This window comes from Phocoena phocoena, chromosome 4 (genome assembly GCF_963924675.1).
Source record: "Phocoena phocoena chromosome 4, mPhoPho1.1, whole genome shotgun sequence".
NCBI classification, from domain to species: Eukaryota; Metazoa; Chordata; class Mammalia; order Artiodactyla; family Phocoenidae; genus Phocoena; species Phocoena phocoena.
In genome coordinates this window covers 50,565,292-50,579,642 of record NC_089222.1, presented here as the reverse complement: position 1 = coordinate 50,579,642, position 14,351 = coordinate 50,565,292, and the positions used below count along the sequence as shown (strand labels likewise).

The window sequence follows — 14,351 nt, the reverse complement described above, 5'->3', positions numbered from 1 at the left end:
GCATGAACCCGTGTCCCCTGCATCAGCAGGCGGACTCTCAACCACTGCACCACTAGGGAAGCCCTCTTGTAACATTCTTTATTTTAAAGTCTATTTTATCTGCTATGAGTATTCCTACTCCAGCTTTCTTTTGATTTCCATTTGCATTGAATATCTTTTTCCATCCCCTCACTTTCAGTCTGTATGTGTCCCTAGGTCTGAAGTGGGTCTCTTGCAAACAGCATATATATTGGTCTTGCTTTTGTATCCACTCACCGAGCCTGTGTCTTTTGGTTGGAACATTTAATCCATTCATGTTTAAAGTAATTATCAATGTGTATGTTCCTATTACCATTTTCTTAATTGTTTTGGGTTTGTTTTTGTAGGTCCTTTTCTTCTCTTGTGTTTCTCTCTTAGAGAAGTTCCTTTAGCATTTGTTGTAGAGCTGGTTCGGTGGTGCTGAATTCTTAGATTTTGCTTGTCTGTAAAGCTTTTGATTTCGCCCTTGAATCTGAGTGAGATCCTTGCCAGGTAGAGTAATCTTGGTTGTAGTTTCTTCCCTTTCATCACTTTAAATATGTCATGCCACTCCCTTCTGGCTTGTAGAGTTTCTGCTGAGAAATCAGCTGTTAACCTTATGGGAGTTCCCTTGTATGTTATTTTTCGTTTTTCCCTTGCTGCTTTCATTAATTTTCTTTGTCTTTAATTTTTGCCAATTTGATTACTGTGTGTCTCAGTGTGTTTCTCCTCGGGTTTATCCTGTATGGGTTTATCCTGCACTTCCTGGACTTGGGTGGCTATTTCCTTTCCCATGTTAGGGAAGTTTTCAACTATAATCTCTTCAAATATTTGCTTGCATCCTTGCTCTCTCTCTTCTCCTTCTGGGACCCCTATGATGCGAATGTTGTTGCGTTTAATGTTGTCCCAGAGGTCTCTTAGGCTGTCTTCATTTCTTTTCATTCTTTTTTCTTTATTCTGTTCCACAGCAGTGAATTCCACCATTCTGTCTTCCAGGTCACTTATCCATTCTTCTGCCTCAGTTATTCTGCTATTGATTCCTTCTAGTGTATTTTTCATTTCAGTTATTGTATTGTTCATCTCTGTTTGTTTGTTCTTTAATTCTTCTAGGTCTTTGTTAAACATTTCTTGCATCTTCTTAATCTTTGCCTCCATTCTTTTTCCAGGATGAGGTCCTGGATCATCTTCACTATCATTATTCTGAATTCTTTTTCTGGAAGGTTGCCTATCTCCACTTCATTTAGTTGTTTTTCTGGGGTTTTGTCTTGTTCCTTCACCTGGTACATAGCCCTCTGCCTTTTCATCTTGTCTGTCTTTCTGTGAATGTGGTTTTTGTTCCACAGGCTGCAGGATTGTAGTTCTTCTTGCTTCTGCTGTCTGCCCTGTGGTGGATGAGGCTATCTAAGAGGTTTGTCCATGGGGTACATTTTTATAGAAACTTCTCTTTTAACACACAAACTTCCTCTTTAAAAAGCCCCTAACTTTGACCTTTTAGGATACTATTGCCCTGTAAAAGGGGGAAGTAGAGGGAAAACTTGTGAAACTCTATTGAAGTGAGTAGGAAATGAAAATGTAGATACCCTGTGACAGCTAATTGGATTAAACATTCTTTAGGAGCTTCAATTTTTGTTTTTATTTTGGGGGCTCTTTTAAAGTAGGTTTGTGTTTTGTACTACATTTTTTAAAATTTATTTTATTGAAGTATAGTTGATTTACAATGTTGTGTTCGTTTCTGTTTTACAGCAAAGTGATTCAGTTAAACATAAACATATTATATTCTTTTTCATATTCTTTTCCATTATGGTTTATCACAGGATACTGAATATAGTTCCCTGTGCTGTACAGTAGGACCTTGTTGTTTATCCATTCTATACATGGTAGTTGGCATCTGTTAATCTCAAACTCCCAACACGTTCCTTCCCCACCCCCCTCCGCCTTGGCAACCACAAATCTGTTCTCAATGTCTGTGAGTCTATTTCATAGATAAGTTCATTTTTGTCATATTTTAGATTCCACATATAATTCTACTTTATTGTATTTGTCTTTTTTTCTTTCTGACTTACTTCATTTTGTATGATAATCTCTGGGTCCATCCGTGTTGCTGCAAATGGCAATATTTCATTCCTTCTTATGGCTGAGTAATATTCCGTTGTATATATGCACCACATCTTCTTTATCCATTCCTCTGTCGATGGACATTTAAGTTGCTTCCATGTCTTAGCTGTTGTAAACAGTGCTGCTATGAACATTGGGGTGCATGTACTACATATTTGTAAGATAGGCTTTGTTTTCATATTAATAATATATTTAATGATATTTACCCTTAATATAAATTTGATTGGTTACAGTTCTATTCTGGTTGAAGCATAACATTCCATTGAACTGGACTTTGAGAATTGCCTCTGAACCATAATGAATAACATTGCAGGTTTCAGACCCAGGATAGTCTGAAGAGGCTGGGGCAGGGCTGCTCCAGGGATAAGACCTCAAGGGCAAGAGGAACGGGGCCAGGCTGGTGGAGGAGGGCTATAGAGATGCTCCCCAGCAGTCTGGGCACTGAGATTTCAATCCAAAGAGGGTCTGGTAGGTCCCTTGTACAAAGCAGATACTAGATTAATGTTTGTGGGATTAACAGTTTAATTTAGAAAGTACTCTAGATGTTTTCCCAGCCAAGATTGACTGAGCACCTTCACATGCCAGGCCCGGTGCTAGACTCAGAGATAGGAGGTCAGACATGGCTCTTGTCTCTGAGGAGCTTACCTATGTGATGGAGGGGGACTCAGGCTCACATGAGCACAATGAAGTGTGAGCAGTGCTAATGGTAAAGGGTACTCAGAACTCTAGATGTTCATGATTTGTCTTAAAAAGCCACCCTTCTGCCTAAAGACTACATTTCTTCCCTGCATGAACATCAACACATGCCAAATTATGAGACTTACCACAACTCTAAAAGAAACGTCCTGGTCTCGAGAGTTATATAATATCCTAACTGGTAAGAGCCAGTTTACCAGAAAGCAGGATAGTGTAGCAGTTAGGCTGTGGGGTTACAATACCGGAACTACAATCAAGCGTATGTGTGGGTTATAATCCAGGCTCTGGCACGTATTAACTGTGAAATCTAGGTTGTTACTTACCCTCTCTAATCCTTACATTCTCATGAGGAAAATAATTGTGTCCGTCTCATGGTCGATTTAGTGAGTTCACAAGAAGTAAGATGTTCAGAGCAATTCTTGTTTCACAGAGCACTCCCTGAAGTCAAAGTGAGGAGGTTGAAAGGAGGAAGTTTGTGACATTAGGAGAGAAGTGCTTGTAAATATATTGTATTGCTGCTCAATAAATGTTCACTAAAAATCATTATCATGACACTTACTTCACTGACTTATTAGCAGTCCCAAGTCAATCATTTAACTCTTTGCCAGGAACCCTGGTCAAGCCCTCCAGCTCTAAATGGGAAATTCGGGGGGGCTTTGAAAAGCATGCTGCAGAGAATGGTGGTGGGCTCTGTGTACTCTGGTTCTTTCTCCCTAAAATTTTATTTTCCCTTCCCCTGAGTGAAGTCCTAGCTGATCTGCTTTTTCTTCTAATAACACTGCTGTGATGTTGGTTTGATGCTTAGATCCCACATCTGGTAGCTGTGAAATCCCAGGGACCTGCCTTGACCGCCTCCCAGTCGGTGCACGAGCAGCCCACGAAGGGCCTCTCTGGGTTTCAGGAGGCTCTGAACGTGAGCTCTCACCGTGTGGAGATGCCGCGCCAGAACTCGGATCCCACCTCTGAAAACCCGCCTCTCCCCACTCGCATTGAGAAGTTTGACCGAAGCTCTTGGTTACGACAGGAAGAAGACATTCCACCAAAGGTAATATTACTGGGGTTTTTATCGACATCACCATCATTGTCATCATTGTCTGTTATTATTATTCTTCGTTTGTTTTGGTCCCTCCTCATTCCCAAGCTAAGAATTGGATTGTCGTTTATCATTTCTGATCTCCGTTTTCCCCAAAGAAATGGAGGCTCAGGTAGACTGAATGACTTGGAAGCATATATCCTGTATCCAGAATTAGAACTCGCAACCCCAAGCGTTCCAAACTGTTCTTTTAACTATCCATCTTAAGCAATAGAATAATATGGATATTTTCATCGATGACTTAATCTATGTCTAGACAAATTTTAAATTTCTAGATTAAAAAGTAAGGAATTTTTTTATTCCTATTTTTAATAACCCAAAGTGAAAACAGGTTTCAAATGTTCAGAAGATAGTAATGCTCTTAGAATATTTTAGTTGGCTCCACTTAAGGAAAGCTCCTTCTAGGCCAGGTTGTGATTTAATTCCAGCCTTAATTGATTACTGAGGATTAAACTCTAGGGTGAAATGACCAGCCATTCCACTGGTTTGGTTTCATTTGTTTTGTTTTTGCCTATACCAAGTTGTTGTACATTCCAAAAAATGTCCTAAAACGTGGCCATGCATCTCACTACAGACAACCTGGAAACATCAAAATACTGTAGAAATGTTTGCATCAGATTCTTCCCGGTTCAGGATTCTCCTTTCTCCTGAGCTCAGCATAGGAGCTATGACAAATGGAATGTCCCACAGTTTCCAGAAATCGATGCCATTGTTGATTCCAGAAAAAAATAAGACCTTTTGACCCAATGATTTTCAAATATTTTTCCTCTCAGAAGGATATTATACCAGGATTTCTATTATTTTGAAAGTGAAATTAGCTGATAATGGCTCTTTTGTTGTTGTTCTCATCTTGTGGAAGCAGAGATGCCATCAGAAAAGGTTATTTATGGAGCAAAGTTCAATCTAGAGAATAGGATGGGCAGAGGAGCAGACAGGAGAGCTGGGGAAACATTTGACGTTATTGGTCCACTCTCTAAAAACACGCAGGCACACACTTATAACTCTGGGAGGATAAATTTAGATCAATACAAAGATTTTAGGTTTTAATAATTCATTAGACTGTCTCTCTCTACAACTGTTTCAGTTGACCAAGTGCAAAAGGAAAACTAGTGAGAGTAATATTTAATTTGAGCAGGTGGGAACACTGATTCGGTTATTCTGCTTCACTTTACTGACTCATCTTACTAGGTCTTTATCTTAAAATGTATTATAATAGCCAATAAGATCTGTATTAGTGTTAAATATCATTTAATATACTAAACATAATATTAAAGCAAAGCATAATTTTAAAATACCTAGTACAAAACATAAACCTACTTTAAAAGGGCCTCCAAAAATAAATAAAAGTTGAAGCACCTGATGAATGTTTAGCCCAGCCAGCTGTCACAGGAGATGTACACTTTCATTTCCTAGTCACTTTTCATAAAGTAAGTTTTTCCTCTACTCTCCCCTCATGTTGGACTCCTTTGGTGCACTTACCAGTATTTGATTTCATTAGAAAATGTTTCCTAACATGAGGCATACATGAATTCTACCTTAGGCCCTTGACAGATAAGGTAATGGTACGTTTTCCTACCGTACCTCACAGTCTGACTGGTATTCACATAGTTCTTTGAAGACCTTCCAGTATTTTCAGTATTAGTCCTGTTTTGTATCACGTTTGCAAATTGACCTTCCAAAGTTCAGTGTTGGCGGTTTGTTTTTAATTAGAAATTGCAAGTTGATTAGAAAGTAGAACCGTTCAGGATCTATTGCAGTAGTTTTTCTGAGCTCACTAACACGTGGCTTATGTCCCAAGTTCTAGCCTGATACCCTAATTTCTCACCAGACTTCATAATTTCCTTACCTGTTTATCAGTTGTATTGTGAGTTAAAAATGGAACTCGGTTTATCTGGATGTCTCATCAGATGCAGTTTCCAATGATCAGCTGAGTTAATGATACCCCAGAGAAATTTCTGATATCTACCACTCTTGTGCAAATGAAGGGAATCAATTATTTTAGCCCAGTGAATCAAAATAATCCACTTGGTCTGTTTCTAAATTTGTTTTTAAAATTGAGCACTTTGTACTCCCTAATGGTGGCTGAAATGTGCCTCATGGCCTTTCGTTTGATTTTGTTTAGGGAGTTAACTATTTCTTTGAGAAATGCAAGATGTTTCTTTCCTGTTTCGTATCTCCTGGCAGATCTTAGGAAAGGAGTAGCTTGCTTTTCAGGCGGAACCCTGTGGAAGCTATTTTATGGAAAATATCTCTGAATTCTGGTTTCCTTTCAGGTGCCTCAAAGAACAACTTCTATATCCCCAGCATTAGCGAGAAAGAATTCTCCTGGAAATGGTAGTGCTCTGGGGCCCAGACTAGGATCTCAACCCATCAGAGCAAGGTAAGGGAAGGAAGATGGGTAAGTTGAAGGGAGAAGTCCCCACCTACCATTGTCATTGTTGCTTTCCTTAAAAAATGTCTCTGTTCTTTTTTCACTTCAGAAGCATGTTGGCTGGCCACCCAGACTGTAAGCTTTGGTGGACCAGACACATGTCTTTTATTTCTTCAGTAGCCTTTCACAGAAATCAGTGTACAGTGAGGGCTCATGAATGAATGAGTCAGTGAATCACAGGGTCAATGAATGAATCAGCCCAGAATCCAACCAGGTTTACCTTACTTGGCAGTTTTTTTTTTTTTTTTTTTAAACATCTTTATTGGGGTATAATTGCTTTACAATGGTGTGTTAGTTTCTGCTTTATAACAAAGTGAATCAGCTATACATATACATATGTTCCCATATGTCTTCCCTCTTGCGTCTCCCTCCCTCCTACTCTCCCCATCCCACCCTTCCAGGCTGTCACAAAGCACCGAGCTAATATCCCTGTGCCTTGCGGCTGCTTCCCCCCAGCTATCTACCTTACTACGTTTGTTAGTGTGTATATGTCCATGACTCTCTCTCGCCCTGTCAAAACTCACCCTTCCCCCTCCCCATATCCTCAAGTCCGTTCTCCAGTAGGTCTGCGTCTTTATTCCTGTCTTACCCCTAGGTTCTTCATGATATTTTTTCCCCTTAAATTCCATATATATGTGTTAGCATACGGTATTTGTCTTTTTCTTTCTGACTTACTTCACTCTGTATGACAGACTCTAGGTCTATCCATCTCATTACAAATAGCTCAATTTCATTTCTTTTTAAGGCTGAGTAATATTCCATTGTGTATATGTGCCATATCTTCTTTATCCATTCATCCGATGATGGGCGCTTAGGTTGTTTCCATCTCCGGGCTATTGTAAATAGAGCTGCAATGAACATTTTGGTACATGACTCTTTTTGAATTTTGGTTTTCTCAGGGTATATGCCCAGTAGTGGGATTGCTGGGTCATATGGTAATTCTATTTGTAGCTTTTTAAGGAACCTCCATACTGTTCTCCATAGTGGCTGAACCATTTCACATCCCCACCAGCAGTGCAAGAGTGTCCCCTTTTCTCCACACCCTCTCCAGCATTTATTGTTTATAGATTTTTTGATGATGGCCATTCTGACTGGTGTGAGATGATATCTCATTGTAGTTTTGATTTGCATTTCTCTAATGATTAATGATGTTGAGCATTCTTTCATGTGTTTGTTGGCATTCTGTATCTCTTCTTTGGAGAAATGTCTATTTAGGTCTTCTGCCCATTTTTGGATGGGGTTGTTTGTTTTTTTGTTATTGAGCTGCATGAGCTGCTTGTAAATTTTGGAGATTAATCCTTTGTCAGTTGCTTCATTTGCAAATGTTTTCTCCCATTCTGAGGGTTGTCTTTTGGTCTTGGTTATGGTTTCCTTTGCTGTGCAAAAGCTTTGAAGTTTCATTAGGTCCCATTTGTTTATTTTTGTTTTTATTTCCATTACTCTAGGAGGTGGGTCAGAAAGGATCTTGCTGTGATTTATGTCATAGAGTGTTCTTCCTATGTTTTCTTCTAAGAGTTTGATAGTTTCTGGCCTTACTACTTGGCAGTTTTTTAAACATGGGAGTAAGACTGCAAATAGAAGTCTGGGTGCAGCGCCCCTGACCGTTACTTCAGAGACCATTTCGTGAAGCCAGCCCAACAAAATGGCCTGATCTGAGTTGGTTTTAGCATCAGGCCAAGAAATGTGCCGTGGGAGCTGTTGAGACAGTAATTGCCATAGAAATGCTGTAGCCACCAGCTGCAGAACTTCCCTAGTTCGGCAAATTACAGAAGAACTAGTTCTCATGAGGAAATCACCTCTGGCATTAAGGAGCATCACTGAAAAACAGTGATGCTCCCACTGTTGCTCTGTGCTCTCCTAGAATTTTCTACCGACCCTGTATATTCCTACAATCAGGAAGTTGCGTCCACCTACTGGTTGGTGTCAAGTGCTCAAGCGAAGAAGCTGGAAAATAAACAATATCCTTACAGTATCTGAGCAGATTTTATGTGGTAACAGATGCTGTTTGCTGCTGTAGTCCATCAAGCTTCCCTCAGATATTTCATGAAGAGTACACTCCTTTTTAGGATCAACTGAAATAGCAAATGGCCTCTGCTGAGACTATAAAAAGAAACTTGGGCAGGCTGTTTTATCCGTCTTCATTGTGTTCATGAGAGCACTCTTGCTAGTCAAAGAGAAGGAGAGACTGAAAATGAAGGTTATGACTATTTGTACAGATCCTAAAATATGGAATGCTTTTGATCATAAAGCTTTCATTTTCCTCTTCACATGAAAAGCCTTAGGAAGGGGTCAGTCCATAAATAAGATGGAACTGCACTAAAAACATCCATCCCTTGAGGGCAAAGAAGCTAGCTCGTCTGAGTGGAGTTGCCAACGAGCAGTTTTTGTCCAGTGACTCATCAGGTTCACGCTGAGCTGGTGCTGGGAGCAGCTGAGGAAGCCTGGAGCGGACTGTGACCAGGGAGCCAAAGGAATGTTAGCCTGGATTGCCGGCCTGAACTTTATCAGTCCCCCTCTTCGAGCGGTGATAAGCCCCCAATTATCAGTGCTTCTTGCTCATTGGAACCCTGCCTTCAAGGCTGTGTTCATTAGATCAGTTGTTTAGAAGTTTAGTTGCTACAGATCAAGCATCATTTCAACTTTAAATCTTTTTCCCTCTCTCAACCAAAAAGAAAGAGAACTGTCATTCTATAGCCAAATAAAAAGCAGCTCTTTGTTCCCTCTGAAATGTTATTTTAATGATATTAAGGCCCTAAGATAACTGGTGTTTGATGGTCAGTGGTTTGCAAAACATGTGCTTTTCCCTTGGAACCTCTTAAACATTGTACTTTTTACAAAGAATGCAGACCTTGTGAAGACAATGTTTTTCTGCTTACAGAAAAGGTAGAGAGGAAATGAGCTAAGAGGTAATAATTATTTACCTGCAATGAAAGTCAGAGGCATTGCAGGGGAGGGGGAGGATGGAGAATCCCTATCTCTGCCTTGTGGAACAATCTGCCCAACAAGCCTGTTCCTTGCTGTCACATATCTCTAAGTGACCAGCATTTAAGATGTGAATCAGGGCTTCCCTGGTAGCGCAGTGGTTGAGAGTCCGCCTGCTGATGCAGGGGACACGGGTTCGTGCTCCGGTCCGGGAAGATCCCACATGCCGTGGAGCGGCTGGGCCTATGAGCCATGGCCGCTGAGCCTGCGCATCTGGAGCCTGTGCTCCGCAACGGGAGAGGCCACAGCAGTGAGAGGCACACGTACTGCAAAAAAAATGTGAATCAGACTTTGCAACTCTAGATTGGATTGCATTTTAAAACGTTTTAGGATTTGGAATATTTACTGTGCTAGAGATGGCTTTAGTTCACCTTTGTTGCATAATAAAGCGTGCCAAGACATAGTGGCCTGAGATAGTAACAATTCTGTGGGTTGGCTGCAAAGTTGTTCCACTGGTCTCACCTGGGCTTGCTTCTGCAGCTGCACTGAGCTGATAGGCCAGCTGTACCTTCACGTGGTCTTTCATCCTGGGCTTCTTGGCTATTTGGTGATTTCAGGACAGCATCCCAAGAGGGAAAGCCCCAATACACAAGCACTTTTGAAGCCTTTGCTTCTCTCATCTTTACTGATGTCCCATTGGCAACCACAAGTCACATGGCCAAGCCCAGAGTCAGTGTGTAAAGGAAATACACAGGGGCACAGACAATGGGAGATGTGATTCACGGGTGGTGGGAGCGGAGTGGGAGGGAGGCTGTTACTGGACATAGAGACTGTCTTACTTTCTATCGGTTCTAATAAAGTCCTCATAGTTCTTTTTGTACCATTTGTCAGACAACTGCCCATCCATAAAGCCATAAAAAAAAGGGTTGCTTTTAAATATTTTGTCCTTTGCAAAACTGTATAGACTCCCAGATGCCTTATACTGCCTTAAATGTCAAGGTGACAGTTGAGTTTAAATCATGATTTGATTTGTTCATTTTTTAAATTTCTGTTTTAAAACCTTCCATGTACTTTAACATTTAACTTTGATTCGTGTGTTCTTTTAAAGCACATTAAAATTTGATTAAACAAGTACATTCAGAGTATGAAGAGATTTAAATTAATCCAATAACACCCAGTCAAAACCCAGTGACTAAATGCTTAATTTCAAAAAATAATTCTCCATCCCATCCCAAACCTGTCTTCTTATGGCTTGTTTGTTCTCATTTGCTGTGTCATCAAAGAACAAAGTAAAATGAATTTTGGTGGGCAGCCAGTTAATTATAGACTTGGCCCTAGTATTTGGGCCAAGAAATCACTTTGTAATCCTAATTTTCTGTTTTGACTTTTTTCTATGACTCAAGTAAACGGAATAATTTTCACTTTACTGTGTGTTTTATAGACCAAATAGCATTCTCTGCAGGATGGCAAACGTCTGAGCTAAAAGTTAGCATTTAAAGAAATCTATATGAATGTTTTCAAGTTTTTACACATTTGGATCTCAGTAGGCTCAGTTAGTATATGAACAAGGGAAATCTGTTATTTCATGGAATTCTTCTGAAATTGATCCCCGCTAAGAGCATTTATCTCAACCCCCTTGGCCCCTAGGCCAGACTAAATTACAACATAATAAGGAAGAGAAAAATATGAACAGTGTGACATTTTCTCAAAACACTCATATTTTACCAAAAAAGCAAATAAGGTAGAAAAGCATTTTAAAGGTTTCCCTCTTTCTATGTGTGGTTACCTAGACACTAAACACTTCTTTCAGACTCCAGCAGCAAAAATAGCACCCTATTAAGATCAGCACCCACACTGTTTAGCTCCAGTTGGAGGGGGCCTTGTACTAACAAGGCCCAGGTCAGGGATCTAATGCCCATGGGATCTAATTAACTTCACACTGAAAGAGGCCCTTGAGCCCCAGTCAGAGACGCAGGCTCATCCCGCTGGTTCTGCTGATGCCCAGGCCACTCTTTTATGCCAGGACAGCCCTGGCCTGGGCCTTATCATCTAACGTGGCAGCAGCCTCCTATCTGGTCAGCCTGCCTCCATCCTGACCAGTCATTCATAAGCCGGCCCTGGAGGCCCATGTTCTCTGCCAGACTTTAAGGCCATTGCTGCATAAACCACCCATTTCTTCTGACGACCCACTTTTCCGGGGTTTCCTAATGCAGACTTGGTCCCCAGTCAGGGTGGCGTCCTCTTTACATCAACAAGCCCCAGGAAAACCCCAGTCGATGTCTGCTCTCACTCTTCCCCCACCCCCTGAAGCCTAATCAAGTCCTGTCTCCTTCCTGACACCACTGTTGACCACTCCAGGCTGCATGCCTTGTTTCGTAAACTGCAACACCATTTGCAGATGCTCGCACAGCATATGGAGTTTTGCCTTGCTGTCTGTTGTCTCCACCGCACATGTCTCACCTCTAGGACTATGTTGTACCTTGACTGTCTGCCCTGTGACCTGTACTCTCCTCCATCCCTCAAACTGGTCCACTGGTCTCACAAAGCAGGTATTTAATAGAAAGGTTTTGGTTAAATGATCAAAGGAGTGCTGTATTCGAGCAAAGAGCTGGATCCTGCTACCACACCACAGCTGCCAGGGAAAATACTCAGAACTCCCTGAACTGTATTCTCTTCGTAGATTTTTTTTTCATACAAAGAACACTACATTACATCTCCACAAAATGAGAGCAACCACCAAGAAACCTTAGTATGCCCATCACCCTTGACCCGTAATATAATTTTTAGAAAAAATATTTTTAGAATTTATTAATTATACATAAATAATTCTTGACCACTACTGTTTAATGAAAGAGGGCAGTGGGGAAGAATTCATTATTTGGGAATGAAAGGAGATAGGATTGTTTCTTTTTGAAAAAAAAAAAGAAAAATTTGAAAGGTGGCATATTGCAGAAGTATCACACATTTATCATTTTAGGTATTCTCCAAACAGGAGGGAGGGTATTTCCATTATGGATCCAAATCTGTTTCAATCAATTAAATGCTAACAGTCTTCACAAAAATAATTACTACTCAAAGGAGTGCCATAAAAATATCAAGAATTGGGCTTCCCTGGTGGCGCAGTGGTTGAGAGTCCGCCTGCCGATGCAGGGGACACGGGTTCGTGCCCCGGTCCGGGAGGATCCCACATGCCGTGGAGCGGCTAGGCCCGTGAGCCATGGCCGCTGGGCCTGCACGTCCGGAGCCTGTGATGCGCAACGGGAGAGGCCACAACAGTGAGAGGCCCGCGTACCACACACACACAAAAAAAAAAAACCCAAAAAAAAAAAAAATATCAAGAATTTTTAAAGTTTTCCTTAAGTTTACCAACACTCACGTCTGCAGTCAGTTTTACTGTTAGGTTGACTTAGCAACCCCTTTACCATAAAAAATTTAAGAGGTGAATATTGTCATAAATTCTACATTTGTATGATCAAAATTAATAAATTATAAGGACATATTTTATTTTCACTTGTTTTCCAAGACCACCAGCCATGTCTTCCAATAACCCAATATTTAAGAATTTTTGCATCTCGACCAAATATTTTCGCCAAATACGTTACTGCAAAGCAACACTCTTGTGTTTTCAGAAAAAAATTATTTGCTTTAGTTGCTGCTTTAATGATGCCACTTTGTGGCCAGATTTTAACAGACCAAACTGCAAGTGTCTCAAGGGAAGGGACCATATTATTTTCACATTTATACCTGAAGCATCTGACACCCGACACAGTGCAGAGTACCTGTTACCCACTTAATACTCCTGAAATGGGCAGAGCAAAAGGAAAGCATAGAATTACATTTTTTTAATAACATCTTTATTGGAGTATAATTGCTTTACAATGTTGTGTTAGTTTCTGCTGTATAACAAAGTGAATCAGCTATACATATACATATATCCCCATATCTCCTCCCTCTCGTATCTCCCTCCCAACCTCCCTATCCCACCCCTCTAGGTGGTCACAAAGGACCGAGTTGATCTCCCTGTGCTATGCAGCTGCTTCCCACTAGCTATCTATTTTACATTTGGTAGTGTATGTATGTCCATGCCACTCTCTCGCTTCGTCCCAGCTTTCCCCTCCCCATGCCCTCAAGTCTGTTCTTTACATCTGCGTCTTTATTCCTGTCCTGCCCCAGGTTCTTCAGAACATGTTTTTTTTTATTCCATATATATGTATTAGCATAGGGTATTTGTTTTTCTCTTTCTGACTTACTTCACTTAATTTTTAAAAACTGCACTAAAGCAACAAGAAACAATTTTTTACAAATTAGTTAGCTGTTCATAATAAAGCCTGGTAAGAATTCAGTGAGATGGATCATCTCATACGCTTCAGTGAAAACTGGCAGTATGTTTATACATTCACATACATATATATGTGCACATACATACCTAAGTTCATGCCCTTCCACCCAAGAATTCCAGTTCTAGGAGAGATGTGATTGTGAATATTTGTATGCATCTAGATGGTTATTTCACTGTTATGTATAATAGCAATGTATTGGAAGCACCTAACAATAGAAGAATGGTTGAACTCATTTATCTATATAATGGAATACTATGCAGCTATTATTGTTTTTAGAAGCATAAGAAGCTGCTCTCAATGCAGTCTAAAGGGGAAAAAAAGCAAGACACAAAATTGAATATACAGTGTGCTTCCATACATACAAAAGAAAAAAGACTAGAAGATAATATTCCATCCAGTAAAATATAGTTGAATATCTCTTGATTCAGAGGTTGCATGCATTGCTTCCTTATTTTTATCTTGTAATATTTTCAAGTGTTTTACAATGAGCATAGGAAAAGGGTTTAAAAGAAAGCCTCCTTTGAAGATTCACCATTTCAGAGCTAATACGTTTGGTGTGATGACCCAGGAGTTGGGTCAAGAGTTCTTCCCGTCCAGATGCAGAATCTGGCCAGGAGCTCCACAGAGGATAGCATGACTGTCATTACCATTGACCCCTGTAATGCAAGGTCATATAGGTACTCTCTTTACTCCTTTGTACTGGGGATGGGACTGGGCTATGCTTGTGTCTACCAGTGGCAAGGTCTTGAGAGTGTAA

At 40.5% G+C, this 14,351-nt stretch overlaps 1 protein-coding gene across 1 annotated transcript in view; it reads left to right on the top strand.

Annotated features, from left to right (window-relative positions):
- Window positions 1–14,351, top strand: part of TNIK (TRAF2 and NCK interacting kinase) — a 414,109-nt gene that overhangs the window by 351,334 nt on the left and 48,424 nt on the right. Inside the window, exons 17-18 of the mRNA XM_065876880.1 lie at window positions 3,614–3,853; window positions 6,175–6,281. Coding sequence (XP_065732952.1) covers window positions 3,614–3,853; window positions 6,175–6,281 — 347 coding nt within the window. The remainder of the gene's footprint in view (window positions 1–3,613; window positions 3,854–6,174; window positions 6,282–14,351) is intronic.